The sequence below is a fragment of the Ptychodera flava genome, chromosome 20 (genome assembly GCF_041260155.1).
Source record: "Ptychodera flava strain L36383 chromosome 20, AS_Pfla_20210202, whole genome shotgun sequence".
NCBI lineage: Eukaryota > Metazoa > Hemichordata > Enteropneusta > Ptychoderidae > Ptychodera > Ptychodera flava.
The window spans coordinates 31,500,845-31,519,974 of NC_091947.1; the positions used below are offsets into that span (position 1 = coordinate 31,500,845).

The 19,130-nt window shown below is 37.0% G+C and overlaps 1 protein-coding gene across 2 annotated transcripts in view; it reads left to right on the plus strand.

Annotated features, from left to right (window-relative positions):
* Nucleotides 1–19,130, plus strand: part of LOC139120638 (leucine-rich repeat-containing protein 27-like) — a 52,406-nt gene that overhangs the window by 28,062 nt on the left and 5,214 nt on the right. For both annotated transcript variants that reach the window (XM_070685155.1, XM_070685156.1), the window contains exons 8-10: nt 6,958–7,040; nt 9,561–9,637; nt 10,217–10,343. In XM_070685155.1, the coding sequence (XP_070541256.1) occupies nt 6,958–7,040; nt 9,561–9,637; nt 10,217–10,343 (287 nt within the window). The remainder of the gene's footprint in view (nt 1–6,957; nt 7,041–9,560; nt 9,638–10,216; nt 10,344–19,130) is intronic.

Here is a 19,130-nt window from a genome sequence, read left to right on the forward strand (position 1 = left end):
TGTGCAATTTTCTCACGAAATATTCAAGTCTCGAGTTACAAATTGTCAAAACGAATAGATTCCATGACGCAGAGCTAAGATGAACTTTGACACGGTATTTGCAAAGACTTGAAAGAAAGCCTTTCAGCAAAGTTCTGACATTCCATCACCAACACTGTTTGAAATGCTACTTAATTTTCAACAGCTTTCAACATGTTTCATCATTTCTGATAATGATATTGTAAATTTGTGTGGTATTTCTGCTGGAACATTTTCAGGAGAACGTCAACAACAGAATGCTAAAAGATGTGGCATTTTAGGATGACGTGTAATAGTAATTTCCATTTCTTCAATATTTCATAATTCTCTGTCGGCTGATGATAGATATGATGTGATATGCCATTGTGACAGCTTTTTTTAACATTTATAGAAATCACACAATATGTAACAGACAGTCTCTTTTTAGCTCCGCTGTCAGCGACGCGGAGCTTATCAAATAGGTTGATTTTCCGTCGTCGTCCGTCGTCCGTCGTCGTCGTCGTCGTCCGTCAACAATTGCCTTCTCCTCTGAAACTGCAAGTCCAATTGCTTTGAAATTTTATATGCAGTTCACTTGTGGTGACTACACTTAAGTTTGTTCAAGTCGTGGTGAAATTTGCATATTTGTATTTTGGGGCAATTTTGGTGTTTTTGGTAAAAAAATCTTCTTCTCTGAAACCGCTTGTCCGATTGCTTTGAAATTTGATATGCAGTTTACTTAGGGTGACTTCAGTCAGATTTGTTCAAATCGTGGTGAAATTTGCATATTTGTATTTTTAAGGCAATTTTTGTCATTTTGGTAAAAAATCTTTAAAAATCTTCTTCTTCAAAATTACCAGTCAGATAGCTTTGATATTTGGTACATATGTCCCTAGGGATGATCTATTTCAGATTTGTTCAAATTGTGCAGAAAAATGCAAATTTGCATTTTTAAGGCAATTTTTGCCATTTTTGGTCAAAAAATGTATTTCTCAAAAAGTACTGGTCTAATAGTTTTGAAATTTGGTATACAGGTTTCTATAGATGAACTGAGTAATATATATTGAATTTCTGATGAAATCTGCAATTTTGTATTTTTGGGGCAATTTTTGCCATTTTTGGTCAAAAAATGTGTATTTCCAAAACTATTTATCTGATAGCTTTGAAATTTGGTATACAGGTTCCTACAGATAAACTACATGATATTTATTGAAATTGTGATGAAATCTACAATTTTGTATTTTTGGGGCAATTTTTGCCATTTTTGGTCAAAAAATGTTTTCTCAAAATTAGTGGTCTGATAGCTTTGAAATTTGGTATACAGGTTTCTACAGATGAGTTCAGTAATATATAATGAATTTCTGATGAAATCTGTAATTTTGAATTTTTGGGGCAATTTTTCCCATTTTTGGTCAAAAAATGTGTTTCTCAAAAAAAGTACTGGTCTAACAGCTTTGAAATTTGGTATACAGGTTTCTATAGATGAAGTTATGAACTAAATTTGATCTCTTGAAATTATGATGAAATCTGCAATTTCATTTTTTGGGCAATTGTTGCCATCTTTGGTCAGAAAATGTTATTCTCAAAAAACTACTCATCAGATAGCTTTGGTTGACATGTTCTTAGGGATGATCCGATGTGATATATTCAAAGTATGATGAAATCTTCAATTGTGTATTTTTGCAGCTATTTTAGCCACTTTTTTCTGGCCTCTGCATTGAGCTATCAAAGATTTCCACCTTCCTAATCAACATGTGTAAAAAATAGTTATTCTCTACATAAACACAGCGGAGCTATATCGGCCGCTAGGTCGCTTGTCTTTCTTGCGGTGAATGAAATTATTATTTAATAAGTTTGTCTGCATCAATAATTAATTTCCTTCTGTACCAGGGGCTTTAACAGTGTTTCTTGTAAGTCATACTTTGAAGATCATAGAAAATATGTGACGAGGTTGGAGTGCATCCATGAATTCAGATCTTTAAATTACATTTTTTAGGTATAAAACAAAGATATTGCATGTACGGTACCCTGCCAAAAAAATCTAAAACTAAGATCAAATTACTATTTGTCCACCCATACACTACTTTTACACCACATTTGCAACTCTTTGTTGTTTTCTCATTGTATTTTGTTTTTTACACATTTAATATTAATATGCTAATAAGATACTTGTCACCTGGTTCAGCCAGCCAATTAGATGAAATAACAATATGCATCATCAACATCTTTCATGTAACACATCCACAATCCATCATATTCATCTAATCATGCCACATTTTTCCATCTTCATCTTCCATACGTTTCCTTTAATTCCGGAATGGTTTATCTTCTTTTGGTTTTTTCGATCCATAGTCCGTAAACGTAAGTAAAAATGGCGGATGCTCCATTTGAGATGATTTTTACCCTCCCTTCCCCCCTGCCCATTCCCCACCCCTCCCCCTCCCTTCTCCCTCCTGTGCATGTGTTGTGAAGTTCAAATGTTATGTTTTTTGTGTGTTCAAGTAGTCCTCTGTGTGCAGTTGTTTGCTGTTTGTCTTGTAAATGCGTCTTGCTTCGTTTATTTCCAGTGTTAATTTGGAATGCCGCAAACTTTTCTGTCTGTCTACTGGGACGTTACTCTACCGTTATGTAAATTTGTCATACACATAAATGTTTTATAAGTCTTTTGCAAGATTCTAATGCTATGTCCCTTCTGCTTCTGAATACCCATTCCTTTCTACATCATTGTATCGTCCCAGTTAGCTTTCTGTATCACCTGTCAACTTCACCTGTCACACCATCACTTATGACTTGACTTAGAAGTCCTCTTTTAATATTCAAATGGTAATGGTAATTTCAGTTGCGTTTAATTGTCCTATACACTGCTGCAGTTTTCTTGTAAATGTTTTTATTGTTGATGTGTATCCCTGCCCCTAGGCCCCTCCACTCCCCTCCCCTGCACGATACCCTTGCCTGCTTATATTGACATATATGTCCATGGCTTTGTTGGCTTGCTTAAACACCAAATATATTCACAAGGTTACTGCTCATGTTGAACAGAATAAAAGCTAGAAACCCGGCGGTATGTCTGGCTTGGCATGCCTAGAGTATTGCCCTTGTTTAGAACATCATTAGAATGCATGGCTGACATTTTCTGTCTGCAAAGCCTGTGAAATCCAACAATGCAGGAGATACTATCGTCTCAACAGTTGATCCTGGAGCATGATCCGACAGGACGGGAATCTGATTAATAGCTTACAGCCTGGGTGCTTTCAGCTTGAAGTACTTGTATCGCAACACAATCATGTAGACGTCATGTGTTTATACCCCTGTTTCAGCTTCGTTGAATTCTTAATAGAGATCAGAAAGTCGTCATCAATGATGTATGTATATTCCATTCTGAAAATGATTTCCTTTGGTTTTCATAAGTGGTAGTACAAGTGTTTCAGTATACATTATTAAAATGTACAGAAGTAATCTTTCCTCATTAGTTTAGGTAAATTTAAATGTATATACACATTTCTGTGAAAATGAATATTAATGATTTTCTCGTTTTCCTCCATTCATGTTGAGTATATCCCATGTTACAGTTTGTTTTCCCAACTGTCGCCATATTCCTTTCAAATTTTATATTTACTTCTTAGCTACTGAAAAAATCCATTCTTTTGAAATGCAAGAAATCAAACTCAAATTTCACGTATCTCAACAGCGTTTCCGTGCAAATCCAAAAGAACGTTTAACAGTTTGTATCAAAATTCAAAAGTTACTCATGAAAGCTAGCTGACTGGTCTCAAAAGTGTCGTACAGGAGTCAAGTCTGTATGTAAATGAATCACTACAAACATGAGCAGTACTCTTGTGGTTATACACTGGGCAAACTGGGCATGGTTGCTGTTTGTGTGAAGCTTGCTACAAGCGTGGTGGTGGGATTACCTTATTCTTATTTATTTTCATCTTTTCTGTTTTGTGCAATGTTTTTTAGCATGGTTTAGTTCAACTCCACAAGGTAAATCTTCACAATATAACAATTGTATAAAGGCAAATAGACAGAACTGTAAATATGCAAACCATAAATACATTGTGCATAAACACTCGCTCATTTATATATACATGCTACATCCAAGCACACACCCCTTATAACACAGGTGTACTTGCATACAAAAGTACACACACACCATATACAGACACACACATACCTTATAAAATTCAAGCAGATATATTCGTAGTCTCATACGCATATAATGAAACTGTGTATACACAAATCTGCTTCTGTTTTGTGACAAAAAAATCAATCATTGTCTCGTTCATGATTACTGGTAATATTATGTACGATATGTCAATCCAACAATTTTGTATAGAGTGACTGTACAAAAAGGATGTATATTGTATCGGTGCATGTGTCAGTCACACAAATGTGGTGTTCTGATTGGATGGGTGCTGATGCTAACCATGGTAAAAAAACTGTTTCACCAGTGGTAAAATGGGCCCCTCAACTAACATAGATGCTTAAACCCTTTGAGTGCTGTATTTTTTCCCAACAAAATTTTAGTGCAATATTTTACCAATATTTATGAATTTTTTGTAATTATTTTGATTCTTTTAGACCAAAAGGATATCACGTTTTATTGGCTAAAGTTTTTTTTTTCAAAATTTTGTATAAACTCTGAAAAAAAATCAACTTCAGTGCATTTTATAAAAGGCGACAAAAATTGACTTTGGCGCTCAAAGGGTTAATGCAGAAACAGAAAGCATTTAGATAGCAGGAAAACAGAAGAACATAAGAAGAACTAGTTAAATGATTAAATGCATGACAACTGAGAATAGGGTATATGTTTAGAATAGCACTCACCTTGTGGCTTGTGCTATATGTAACACATCGTACCTGAATTTTGTGTAAACCTGCCTGCGATGGGGATATTGCTTTTTAAACTAGTAGTTTGTTACAAGGTTTGTAGCATTGCCAGTGATCTAGTTCAGATTTTAAATGTATTAAGAACATACATCGAGACTTAATTTTGCAAATTTATAGTATCACTCAAAATTCAGATACACTGTGTATACCAATAAAAATGATCATATACAAATTACACACAGTCACATGGACAAGCATACACCCATAAAAAGCAAAGTACACTGCATAAATCTACCAAACGTCCATAAGTAGAAACATGACACAAGCCGAATATGGCATGCAAGTCACAAAATACTAAACTACAAATCACCAATGCAATCACTCTGTATAATATTGTTAACAGTCCCACACGGCTCTTTTGATGTTGGGATTTTATGACATAACAATATTAATTTTCACATACCACACAATTGTGCACACAGCAAGTTGATGCAATCAAATCTTATAGTTGTTGTAACGGTTGTGTGATGTTCTTACTCAGTGTTGTATAATAATAGTTGCATTTTCTTACGTAAGTATTTCCTTTCATTGCAGTCCAGCTTATTCCCAGGTGTCTCTATCTACTATGCTATTATTTTTTTTTTCATCCCTGGGACTTGAAGCTACAGTGCCTTTGGCGAACACTCTCGTACTTCAAAGATAATTTAAGAATAGGTGTTAACACACACTTTGAAATTCCGAGAAAGTCTAAAAATTTCAGTGACTTTGAGTTTATAAAGACAGATTCTGTCACCATTAAATAGCACTGTATGCAATCTGTACATATTTTGAAATATGCCAATGCAAAGCATCCTTCTGTGAAATAAAAACTGTTACATTCCCAAAAGTTTCTTGATTTCACAAATTTCCTAGAGTTTTGTATTCTTGATTCATTGACTTCATCTAAAATTAGGTTTTTTTACAGCATATGGCAAGACAAAAAATTAGTGCAAATAACCGTCATAATATCATGAACACTTCATAAATTGAAGAATTTGTTGTATTTAATGAACACTTTCTAGACTGAAGAATGTTATTGTACTCATAAAAAAATCAGTGATTCACTGACTTAGAATTTATTATGAAGTAGATTCTTTGAGCTCGAGAAATATCCAAGAATTGTTGCCATCATAAGGATTCACTAAACCAATTGGACTGAGTTTCCTTAATAGCCTATGATTGGCTGTCACCTGGTGCTGCCTTTGTGTGCAGTCATTATGGCAGCCAATCACAAGCAAGCTCTCTTACTTCACCAAATTGTGATGAACGTGTCAGGTACCAGTAAAGTATGCTGTAAAATTCATAACATTCTGTAAGGCACTGTAGCTTCACATCCAATACGAAGCTAATTTGAGACAGCAAAGAGGATTTCCTCGTGATTTCTTCTGGACTTTGTAGTAGCTATAATGTGTGGGTAGTTTTTCAGTGCTGATGTTACAAATTTCAACAATCTCATCTTCTTTTAAGGCAGTTTTCTACAAATATATGATATTGATACTATATAGAATTACACTACATTTGAGTAGCTCTTGTACAAGTAATCAGGCCAATAAAAATATAAATGAGTTTCCAACAACATGCCTTCAGAAAATAGGATAGGTTGGCGTTTTTCTATTTTAATTTTTGATCAGATGCAACCAATCAAAAAAACGCAAAATTTCATAAAATGGTGCGTGATTTTTTTAAAAATGTAAAATTGTAGGTGTTAATGGTCAGAGAATTTCAAACAGGATATGTTAAGTTACGGGAAACTCACATATTTTTTTATTTTGCCTTTTTGATTGTGTCTTACCTTTACCATTGTAAACATCTTGAGCAAAATCTCATGTCTGGGTCTGTGTTACAACTGTCAGACTAAAGAATGCCAATAGTGATTATGCCTAGTTTCCTCTGCCAATTGAAAGATTCAGTAGTCTTAGAGCCTTCTTTTGTAGATTGAAATTAAATAGTTAGCCAAGTAGGCTTGTGTGATCCTTAAATAGGTAAAGTTTTAATCAGTTAACAATATTTAATACCTGTAATTCCTACTTTAGCCTGTGATAGAAGGAACTAAGATATTTTCAATTGATTAAGTATTCTGTACCATTTCAGACTTCTATGATCCTGTGTCCCGTGCGCCCTATGACACTGATCCAGCCTATATGAAGATAATGACCAAGGAGGATCGGATTAAGGTAAGGAGGTTGTGAGCGTGAATGAATGCAAATTAGGGAAAGATATGGGTGTAGAGATGTAGTCTGGTGAAAATATAACAGTACCCTGCATGGAGGAGAGATTATAGAGTTAAGGTAGTATGTGCCTCGAAAGTGAAAGACTTAACTTTTGCTCAACATTTCCTCAAATAAACTTTCAACCATCATCTTACCAAATCAAGAATAAAAATCAGGGGTCACATATGAAGTTTGGTGCTAGAGAAACAAATGACCTTACAAATTTTACCGATATTTAAAATTCAAATTCCTGTGTTCAATCCAGGGGGGTTTAAAAATTTCGATTTTCAAAAAACTAAGACTGTGAAAATTTTTCTAATTCCAAAAGCTTTAAAATGAGCCCATACAAGTGGTGGTTCAGAACAAGAATTGTAAAAAATTTGAAAGTACAATTATCTGTCCCTTAGGCGCATGGCATATCTACTTTAAGAGGACAAATACATGCACCTTTAACATGAAAATTCAAACCTAACCGTTGATATATTTTTGAAAGTATTGTCTGTCTTTCTGTCTATCTGTCTGTTTATTCATTTTGTAGTCTCCCAATAACTATTTACACCAAAATCAATGAAACTGATCTAATGTCAACTATTTCATGGAAGTCCCAAGGCAGTGTCTTAGTATCAATAGTGAATTGTTTGTTCCAAAGTGACCATGAATAGCCATCACCAGATATTTATGCAATCACTCAGAAATATAGCTAAATTACTTGAATTTTAGAAATGTATCGGTACTCCCAATTGCTGTATATGACATAAACAGTTCTTTTGAAGTCAATTTTGTCATGAAAGTATGTTAACATAGGTTTTGTCTTCACATCTTTTTACTTTGGGAAAATATACATGTATTCTAACCTGTCAAATCAAAGTGTGCAATATCTGTTTTCTGGAGTCACTAATTCAGATTGGGACACAACCATGCTTTGTACGTACGCCTTAGAAATGAACTCTTTTGAATAAGTAGCACTGTGAAAATTTTGAAAAAAAATGTAGATAAAGAAGAAAGTATGGCATTCCATTTTCTAGCATCTGTGGTGAATGTTTTTGCTTCACTGAAATCAATTTGAAGAGCTTTACTTAAGTCATATGTAGACTTTGCCCTTTAGACAGTGTTTCCAACTCTCTTTACACTCAATTTCTTTGCTGGTGTACAGCTTTTGTTGACTTTATCTCAAATCTGAGAACAAAATTAAGTTTTCACTGTCTTGGTCTGCAATAAAAAATTCATAATGTTTTTCTCACATGTTTAACACAAAAAATTGCAGCCATATTGAATTACAACTGTACATGTTAGGTAATTTGCTCTTCTAATCCAAAATATTGCATGGCGAACTCTGATATTTATAATCCATGATTATGACAGAGAATTATTTTGAAGTTGGCACAGTATGGACAAAAATTTAAAGATTTTCTTTTCAATGAACATCGTATATCAATGTAATTGCCATAGCTTAGTCTAATTGCAATAGGAATGTAAAGTTGCATATGTTCAATCCCTACTTTATAAACCAGGGGATAACAATTATGCTGCAATCGAAGCGTCAGTACATCCAAGCAAACAAAATGGTTCATGAAACACATGTATCTCTAATAGTTCAAATATATCATGATAAATTTTTTTGTTGTACCCGAAGAAACGTCCTCTAACTCTGAAATATTTAATAATTATGAAGATAACTGTCACTTTTGTTCAGTTACTGTAGATAAGAAGATTATCAGAATAGTGTGAAAATACCAGGCTGTAAATTATTGATTATATACCTCTTTCTTTTGCCATAATTTCAATAGATTTCTTTTGACTGATTTCTGTCCACTGATGAAGGCATGTGATTGCAAAGCCTACACTCTGTTTCTTGATTGGATGGGCTGATTTACGGCCTCTTTGATGTCGATTTTTGCTCTTTTTCAACCACCTGAGGGAGATTTCTGTTTTCTTCCGTTCGCGTATCTTCATCTGACAACGGTGTCATTATTGAATCATATGTACTAAGCATGTAGCCACTTGATGATGTTGATTTCACTGATGATGTTGATTTCACCGTTCTGAGCAGGAAATTTGGCTGTCTAACACCTGGGACTGCAATATCCCCTCAGTGCTCAGATTATAAACTTGATTTTGGCTTTCTTCGACTAAAATCAGTGTAATGAACTTGCATTGTACATGCAAACAAAAACACATAATTGAATATTGATGAATGTGAGTGAATTTCTAGATCCTACTGATCAGGTTCAAGGTCAGAATGTCAGAGCAAAAGGCAAGGTTCCTCTCTCTTCATTAGAACAGGTAGACTGACCTTGATGTAGGACGACTTTCATTGTCTTGTTATCACACACAAGTGAGTCATAGAGTGACAGTGTCCATACTCTGTAAGGGACTGTGTTATATATCAAACAGAAAGCTAATCCGTTAAGATGTCTCAGTGCTGACAAAATGACAAGCTTAGCGTTGCCCTGGGTCATGCCCTTTCTTCATTCTCACCTACAGCAAGAGGTCAGAAATCGTCATGAGGCTCTGAAGAACATGTTATCACCACGATCCAAACAGAGGTTGGATGAATCCAGGTATGTATTTCTCTCCTTTCCCAATATATGTTAAAAAGTCAGAGTTTTTTTACTCCAATTATTCATAATTCTGCTCAATCTTGGTATTGTCAAAGAAGCTTTTGAATGTCAATCAAATTTAACATATTCTGTAGAGTTACTCTTCTAGATTTGAAGTTTACTGGCAAGCTATTCATAATTTATTTTTGCCAGGATTGACAATAAAACAGTCATTCTTTACACACACACACACACACACACACACACACACACACACACACACATATTATTTATTTCATTATTTATTTCATATGTTAAACTATAAATTATTTTCTTAATCATAAACCCTGACTTTTTTTTATTTGCTTCTCAATAAATGCAAATATGCAAATACATAATTTATAGAACATGACAAACTTTACAACAAGGAAATGAATATTCATGCACAAAGTTACACTTGTAAAATTGAAACAGGAATTCAGTAGACAATTCACTCCAACTTGTGACTTAGTATATTTAGTTGTACCGTAGTTAAAGTGTCGGGTAAGACCAAGCTGTTAGTGGTTAGAGGGTTGATGTTCTACCCTGCATGTGTTGTAGAATTGCCCGAGAGCGAGAATTGGAAGAGAAGATTAAAGTTCACACAAAGATGATGAGAGAGAGACGACAGCAACCAAAGGGAACTCCACAGGAGGAAATGGCAGCTGCAAAGAAAGAGTTGGAAATGGTAAGTCAGAGTTCACTGCAAAGGGTGCTTGCAGAATCCACTTGTTTGCGGTTGGAAAACTAACCCAGGCACCGTGAGGTACATGTGTTTGCTGTGAGTTATAACGTGAGGTGAATCTCAAAATTTGAGTTATTTGATCAGTGTCTTTTGTGAGTTTGTAGCAAGCCCTCAAAGTGGCTTTTAATTGAAATATCGTGTTCACAATTATTGAGACTGAGTGCATTAGAAGGAACTTGTGCCACTTTTTGTGATGTTTCTGCTGTATTTGTCCAGGCATTAAATCAACCTGCAAACATCTAGTACCCACCCTGGGGAAACTTTTCAAAAAACGCTATGTAAGTTTGCTTCAAAGGCTGTCTACACTCTGATTTCATGCTGTACAGAGGTGGATTGTAGAAAATTCACTTATAGCTATGATTGTAATGCTAGTGATGAACTTCAGTTAAAATTAATTAACGACAGTTGTAGTTATTGGCTAGTCTTTCAAATTTGAATTTCAAAAAATGTGCCAAAAAGAATGAGAGATATAATTTTACAAGGGTTTGGTCATTTCTTATTTTTGAATTTTTCACAAGGTCTCTGGTAGCTTTTTATAGGAAAGATTAAATGATTACAAAGATTAAGAAAATATTATTGTAAAAGTTAAGAAAAATATTGTAACAGTAGATTAAAACAAGAATTTGATATTTACAAGAACAATATCACAAATTTGACCCTTACTTTGTTGAGTCTTACTGTCTACTGATATCTGTCTGGCTGTCTATTTGTCTGTTTCTCTATGCACTTGTATAGCGTTGCAGCCAGGACACACCCTTGCGACAACGTCCCCAAAGCAGAACCTGTTGTCCTGCATCTTGCATACTGAGGGTCATCTCGGGCACACTCATCAGTCAACTGTGTTGGATGTAGTCTGCAAGTAATATCTGTTACTGACAATGACTTTTGTTTTGCATGATTATTTTGAGGCTTAGACTTAGTTCGTTCGGAGCTGTGATTGAAAGTAATTAAAACGCTGCACTTGATATCATAATTCGCTCGTAGTATGACTGATCTCTGATTGGTGACAGATACAGTACTGCTACAATTGCCTGACATTCAAGCATAGCGACGAGGTCCCGGTAGCTTGAATCGTGTTATGTGAAACTAATTTGCCACAAAATAATACAAAATTTGATTGACAACTGACGCATGGTTGTCCCCGAAATGTGCAAAATGTCGCCAAAAATAAACAGGAGTGGGACACAGTGTCCCCTGGTTTAAAATTTCTGGCTGCCACACTGATGGTATATCCAATTACTGCACTACCTAGGAAATGCATCCAGTTTATAATTGATAGTTTCCTCTATCAATTATCTGATCTATTTATGCTGAAATCTCTTTATCTCCAATGTAGCCTGTGTCCATGCACATGATGAGACATAAATCTCATTTGACTTTCCCAGCCCCCACTGCATGAAAACTTGCAAGTAGAGGCATAATCAAGTTCCTGGAAAAATATTTTCATCCTTTTGAGAATGCACTCAGTCTCAGAAATTGCTCTGACCTTTTCTCTTCAAATTTCTGTGTGTGTGTGGAATTTGATGTGTTACACTGTATGTGATGTGTTTAGCTTTCCTCTTGAATAGCATCCGTATTTGTATTCTGGTAAGGGACCAGATGTGCTAAATATGAAAAAAAGTATCCAGGTCCGTAAAAAAAGCAGTGAATCAGTGATAGAATTTTATGACTTCCCCCGCAAGACAAACAACGGCTTGGCATCAAAGCTTTCGAGAGAATAAAATGGACTATTTTAGGGCTGAATGGAGACAAGATACAGGTTCTAATGCATATTTGCTGTAGGTAAAAGCTTTGCCGCTATAATAACATCATGGACGGAGCTGTCATCAAGTCTTGGCATGTTACAAGCAGAGTGATAGATAGAAAGCTTTGCCTGGAAGTAACAAGACAGATAAACAACAAACACTCAACTCTTGGAAAATTGCAAAAATTGGTTTCCTTTTCCTTCAGCTGGGAGGAAGTTTTGACATTTTCCAATAAGATCCTTTTCTTTCTGATGCAAATTAGCTAGCCCTTGTTCAGTTAGATCAATGCTGATACAGCATCCTGACAATGGCAGTTCTGATGTTGTATTTGAAGTATCCATGGTAACAGCTTAAAATCTCAGTAGGAAGGATTTCACACCTGCTTTCAATTTCTAATTCAGAGGAACATGTCACATTGGGTTTCAAAAAGGAACGGGACACCTGGGACAGCTGCAGCGTATTGAAAATTGTCACAAACATGTGTATGTAATAGTTCTCAGAAATTTACTTTACCAGGCAACCGCATAATGTATTAATTGAGCCTCTCAATATGACCTGTCAAATCTAGTGTAACATGGATTTTAGTTCCAAATGATATATATAGTGACATTCCTTTTGATACAGTGTGCTTCAGGAACAGATATTTGGATTTTCAAATTTTTACAATTCTTTTCTTATCTATTGTTGGGGCTCAGTTTAAAGCTCTTGGAGTAAGACAAATTTTTACCATCTTAGTTTTTCTGAAAATCAAAACTTGCATTTTTTCCCCATAGAGTTTACACAGGGATGGCTGCCATTTTGAATTTCAAATATCAGTAAATGTTAGGTAATTCTCCAGTATCAAACTTTGCACAATGACCCCTGATTTTTAGTCTTTGGATTTTGTGAGACAGTGTTTGAAAGTTTAATCGAAGAAAGTTTGGGCAAAGGTTTAGGTCTTTCACTTTTGAGAATCATACTACCATATCTGAAAAGTGAACTCAAAAACATTCCATCATTCAGCCTTATATTCCAAATCAACATCATTCTTCTAATTTGAAAACAATATCAAGGATGAAAGGCACAATCAATAGTTTAGTCTGATAAACTTGTGAGGGCGCTCTTCTGTACATAAAGTATTACAATCAAATACATAATGCGTGATTTAAGCCAATGAGTATTCTCCTTTTATAATAACTGGTCATTAGTTGATTTGCATATTACTCAACCAACGCTGATTAATACACATTGCATTAATGAATACATGTATTTAGTAAATCATGCATTACTGGTAGATGCAGCAACAAAAAACACAATTTATGTCAATAGTTTGGAAACTACAGCCACAGTGCCAGTTATCATTAACAGTCTTGTGTGTTCAGCAGAGTCTGGCTGGAGGTACACCATCATTTTCTCACTTGTACAAACTGGAGGTTTATACTAGGATGAATAAGGCATTCAAAAAATTCAAGCACTGCAACCTTCTTTAAACTGTGAAGTGTAAAAAATAATGGTGTCGTCAACCATGGTTTTTTTCAACCATTGCACCACCATAGTTTATCCTGTACCCATTTCTTATATACGGTGATTGTAGAGCTGTTGACAGAGCATTTTGGGGTTTACAGGCAAAAGTTTATGATAACATAAAAAACATTCAATCATACTCTTGAAACTCTGTTGAAAATCCTACTGATAGTCTTTAGCTTCCATTGTCAACATTAATTGATGGTTTTCAGTCCGGGTCAGCTCCAAAATTGGAGCGCTATACCATAATATTTCCCCACTCTCATTAGCCAATAAGCGGCCAGCGTGCCATCAGTAAAAATTGTATTTCCTGGCAACCTCCACATGCGTCCTTCGTTACGTACGCCATACTGTGTCGAACTCCCGCGCCATATTCTGTCATAATGTCGAACAGTTGTGTGGCCACTCTGTCAAGAGCTATGTAAGCGGTCTGAAATCACCAAAGTGCGCCTGCAAACTGCGCCGGCGCATTTCAAACTGCGCCCCCATTTTGCGCCGGTATATTGCGCCGCCAAACTGCGCCCTTACTCTGCGCCATTGCGAAGTTTCAATGTCAAGTACGGTATTAATAGTCTATTTTGGTTTAGTCAGGCGATTTCAAAGAAATATTCATGTTTTTCGTGGGAAATATGGTGAAATGTGTCACTAAAATGCGGAGGATGGGAGTAATTTTTTCCGACACGTATGTGAAGTATGTAATAACATCACCCGAGAGGGAAGGTAACTCCGAGCCAGTCGAGTGTTATTTGCATCGTAAATCGACCTTTGAATCTGTTTGTAGTTTCTACCCGAACCTTGTCGGTAAATACTTTTACAGTTAAAAAAGACGCTAAATTTTACTCTCAAACTATTTCGATGGCCAAATATCTCTGCCATTATACGTTTCGTAGGGTAACTCTGTACTCAGTATATGGCGAGAGTGTCCTAGCTGTCTCAGTGTCTGAATAGGCGGTGCAGTCGTAAACCGGACACTCCATACTCATTCCCTTGTTTGATCGGAACCTCGTGGACCGTAATTCTTGCTCTAATTCTGCGACCTTTGAATCGTCCAATAATTGCTACTTCATTCATGCACTCCCATATCATGACGACCCCAAATGATAAGGAATGCGACTGATTCTGAGACTCTCAGTTCATAGAAGAGTCAAAGTGCGATCACGTTTGCGACTGAAATTGAGACGCCCATTTCGCTCTGTGATGTACATTTGCGAGTGAATTTGAGACCGGGTCTGAGACTCTCATTTAACGTGCAAACAGCAAATGCGACCGTCCTTACGACTGACTTCCTGACGTAAGGTATAAAGGGTACCGGAAATCGACAAGTGCGAGGCTAAAGTTAGGAGAGCGAATGTGAGGGCTTGAAGTGTACGTGCTCACTTTGAAAGTGCGAGTGATAGTGAGAATGTGAAGTGAACTCGGACTGTACATAGTTAGTGCTTGTCAGCATTTATTTCATCACTTTGGTCGAATGAAAACTTACGATCAAAGTCATTGCTAAAATAGCGATACGATCTCCATGGAAGTACAGTGCTGTGTATCATGAGCGAACCGCTGAGTGAATTCATCATTGAAGTCCCCGATGGAAATTATTGCAACACACTTATTTCCAAACACCAAGAAGTTGATATATTCGTCTAAATAAAAATATAAATGAGACATTCATCTTTACATAATGGAGAATAGAATATTATATCTGACTGCAAGAACTTTATTTACCAGGTTTTAAAATTCGGCGAGAGACCAAGAGACCGATCGGGCTGGGACGTACGACCCACAGACTGATTCAAAGTGGTGGTCAAAGTGAAAGGGGACGCCATGAACACTCAATCCCGATGGGTATTTATATAGTTATGTCAAAAACGGGAGTCACAACCATGATTAGGCTATTCAGAGTCAATTAACCTTGAAACGGACCAAACGATAGCACACAATTACATACAATCTAGGTCTAGCGTCTTGTGACACTATGGCGGGTTTCTGAGTCCCTGTCGCGGTTTGGAAAACGACCTGCTGACAGCTGATGACAAAACACGCTCATACTTTTGATCATAGACCCTGGAGCGACGTTTTGATGGATTTCTAGCTTCCTTATCCTATAAACAACTTGAAACTAAAATGAAAGACGAAAAAAGATCCGTGAACGGACGAGAGGTTTCCTGTAGAAACTTCAGATATTTACTGAGGCGGATCATCTATTTTTTTACATCCATGGGCGGATCATGGCAGTGAAATTTACCTCAATGGATGGATCAATCGGAGCACCGAGAATATGGCATTTCCCGTTTGATTTCCAAAACATCATCGTGGAGTTTCTAACAGAAAGGAAAAAAATTGAAACGACAACTGATATCGTGTCATTTAAATACGGGCTTTTAATTGTTCATTCATTTTAGTTATTATCGTCGTGCCGTTTTAGACGATTTTTGAGGACCTAAACGACATCATGTGTTGGTCCATTGCCATGGAATCCTATGCCAACGAAAGGTGGTGACTTTTTTCAAAGTTGAATAAAATTTCCTTTTTGGTTGTGTTAGTCATTAATCGAAATTTTTTGTTCCCAATGGATCATAAACCCTCGATTCTCCCGTCTATGATTCGATATTCACTGACTCATTCTTTCTCTTCTTTGTCGATCGATGAAAGTAATTTAATCTTCAATACTCTTTGACAGATGTAACATCTTCACCTATATATTGTCATTAGTTTCTAACCAACGTACAAAAAAATGGTCCGTTTGCCAAAGCACATGGGTCTATGATTGCGTGAACGGCCGTACTCTATGCATTGGGAAGATATTCATGTTGCAGTCTGCCCGAAAACAAAACCCGAGGATGTTTAGGCGATAACAAAGGCGATGACTCAGTTGAATAAAACAAAACTAAACTTTTCGGACATATTTTTATCTTGGCGTCGGTTCGATGTGCGACCATACGCTGATCGCCCATATTCTCCATGAACAGATAAAGCTAGTCATAACAATTCTGCGACAAATCCGTGGTGTTTCTCCCCGTGAGCGTCCTTGAACCCGTAGCCGCGATCATTGTTTTTTGATGTGTTCCTTGCTTGATGATTGGTAGGATTAATGTATCAAAATTTGAAGACACATGTGACTGAATCCTGTGATTGTTAGACAATTGATGGTGTGTAGGGGCGAGACGGAAAGCAACATTCCAAGGACCAAGCTAGGGAGCATCATGCATTGCATGCTTTCTAAGAAAGAGCTGCGTGTTTCCATATCTATATACCATACAAAATCCGGCTTTGACCAATGTTCCTGTCCTGTTTCGGAGGATAACTTTCGAGCTGCGTAACCGATGTTGAGGTTCAGATATCCGAATATCTTTCGTGTTCGAAAGGCTTATTGATTTACAGTGAATACAACTTTTGTATAATTAGTTTACGTGTACATAACCCAGCACACGGGGCAAAGCCAAATACTTACCAATACCAGGTTGGAAAATTTCAGCGAGTCGCTCTCATCAGAGGTCGAGGAAAAAAAGTATGTCGGTATCGTTGCTCCGCCATGTTTATTGTTGTTTGTGCGACTAGTTTGAAAGTCATAGACTTTTTTAACGGTGAAATTCATATTGCCATTCAATATTTTACACACGAAGTCACCTGTCACCTCCATTCGGAAGCAAAAACGTTGACACAGAATGTTTTTATAGTGATAACCACAGGTTATCGTAACGTTGCTTGGATAGTCGTTCGAGGCGGGCGGCCGCAGGTCGCCGTTTTATACTTGGTATAAAACGGCGACCTGCGGCCGCCCGCCTCGAACGACTATCCAAGCAACGTTACGATAACCTGTGGTGATAACTAGCTCCAGGCCGTGACATGTCTCTAGTTACGAAGAAACTTCGTAAATCAAAATCGACATTAACATTGAACGGTCATCGTGAACCGTTAAATAAATGTCGGCAAAATAAAACATCAAATGGCTAAACTTTTGGGAGAGAGAGAGAGAGAGAGAGAGAGAGAGAGAGAGAGAGAGAGAGAGAGAGGGGGGGGGTTCTGCAGTCGCGAACTGATCATGGTCTTTAGGATGGATAAATGCAGGGTCGGTTTATACATTTGCGCTGCACAGATATCGAAAATGTACAGATACTTTCCCGAAATTTGACTTATTTTATAACACGAGTACAACAAAACCAAAAATATTGACGTTACTCTTCGGATGTTTGACTCGCAAGTTTGCTAAAGTTAGATTACATGTATACTTACAGAAAATGGACGCCGTAGTCTTCTGTTCAAAAAATATATGTTCTTCAACACCACGTTTCTTATGATCGGTGATGTCACGTTTTATTATTTTTTATAAATATAAATTAATGCACCGATTTCAAACCGTAATTATTTTTTCTTGTCGAATTGAGAGAGTTTTTAGTAGTTCTGTAGACAAAACGATCGGAAACAGCAGAGTATCTTGGCAATGGCACGACATCTACGCTATCGTTTAGCTGCAATAATTGTACAGTTGCAGCCAGAGCCCCGGGTAAGCCGAATTCGGAACGTAATAACGCCAGTTGCAGCGGCGTCGTGGATTGACTGTACCTTTGTCATTTCTGTTGAAGTACACCTATTATTGCTACAAGCATTGTGGGCTTCATGAAACGTTGTTTCTCTGTACATGTATAGTGGTCTTGCCGTTATATTCAGTTACGTATAATCTGTTGTTTGCATGTCAACACATTGGCCTGTGCACAACCTCCTGTGCACACTAATCGTGACCGTCATTTACACAGACATAAACATTCGATCCCGTCCGTGGATGTCAAAGGTGAACGGGATTAACTTGATCCCGGGTATCAAGTCCCTGGCCTTTATGGAGATGCAAAATTCACAAATTTTGACTGCTGCTGAGGCCAAGCCACGATACCGCCAAGTGAGTGTAATCCGTCCCATACAAACATAACATGGTCTCGTACCTTCGAGACTCCGTGAAAACATGTCATATCATTTTTCGAGCTGCATTTTTTAGGGCACGGATATTAATATCTACAGTCTACACTGCTAAAGCGTCCTGCTATGCAAGTGCGACTACTCGATGTTGTGACACTCGGAAGTGTTTTGGCGCAGAGTAAGGGCGCAGTTTGGGCGGCGCAAAATGGGGGCGCAGTTTGAAATGCGCCGGCGCAGATTGCCGGCGCACTTTGGTGATTTCAGACCGCTTACATACCTGATGTCAAAACACAATTTCAAAAGCGCGTACCAGTTTTTTCTGGCTAAGACAACCAAACCCCATATATCGCTGTGATTCCTAGACTCTGGCTTGAAGTCCTGCGAAATATAAATCGTGTACCTACACAGATCGTTCAGAATACCCCATTTGTATCGGTGATGGCAGCGATACAAATTCTACGTATGGGGAACAGTTGTGTGGCCACTCTGTCAACACATTTTCAAAATCGCGTACCATTTTTAGTCTGCGTTTGACAACTACAAACAGGTATCGTTTTAAAGCTCTGACATTGCTCTTCTT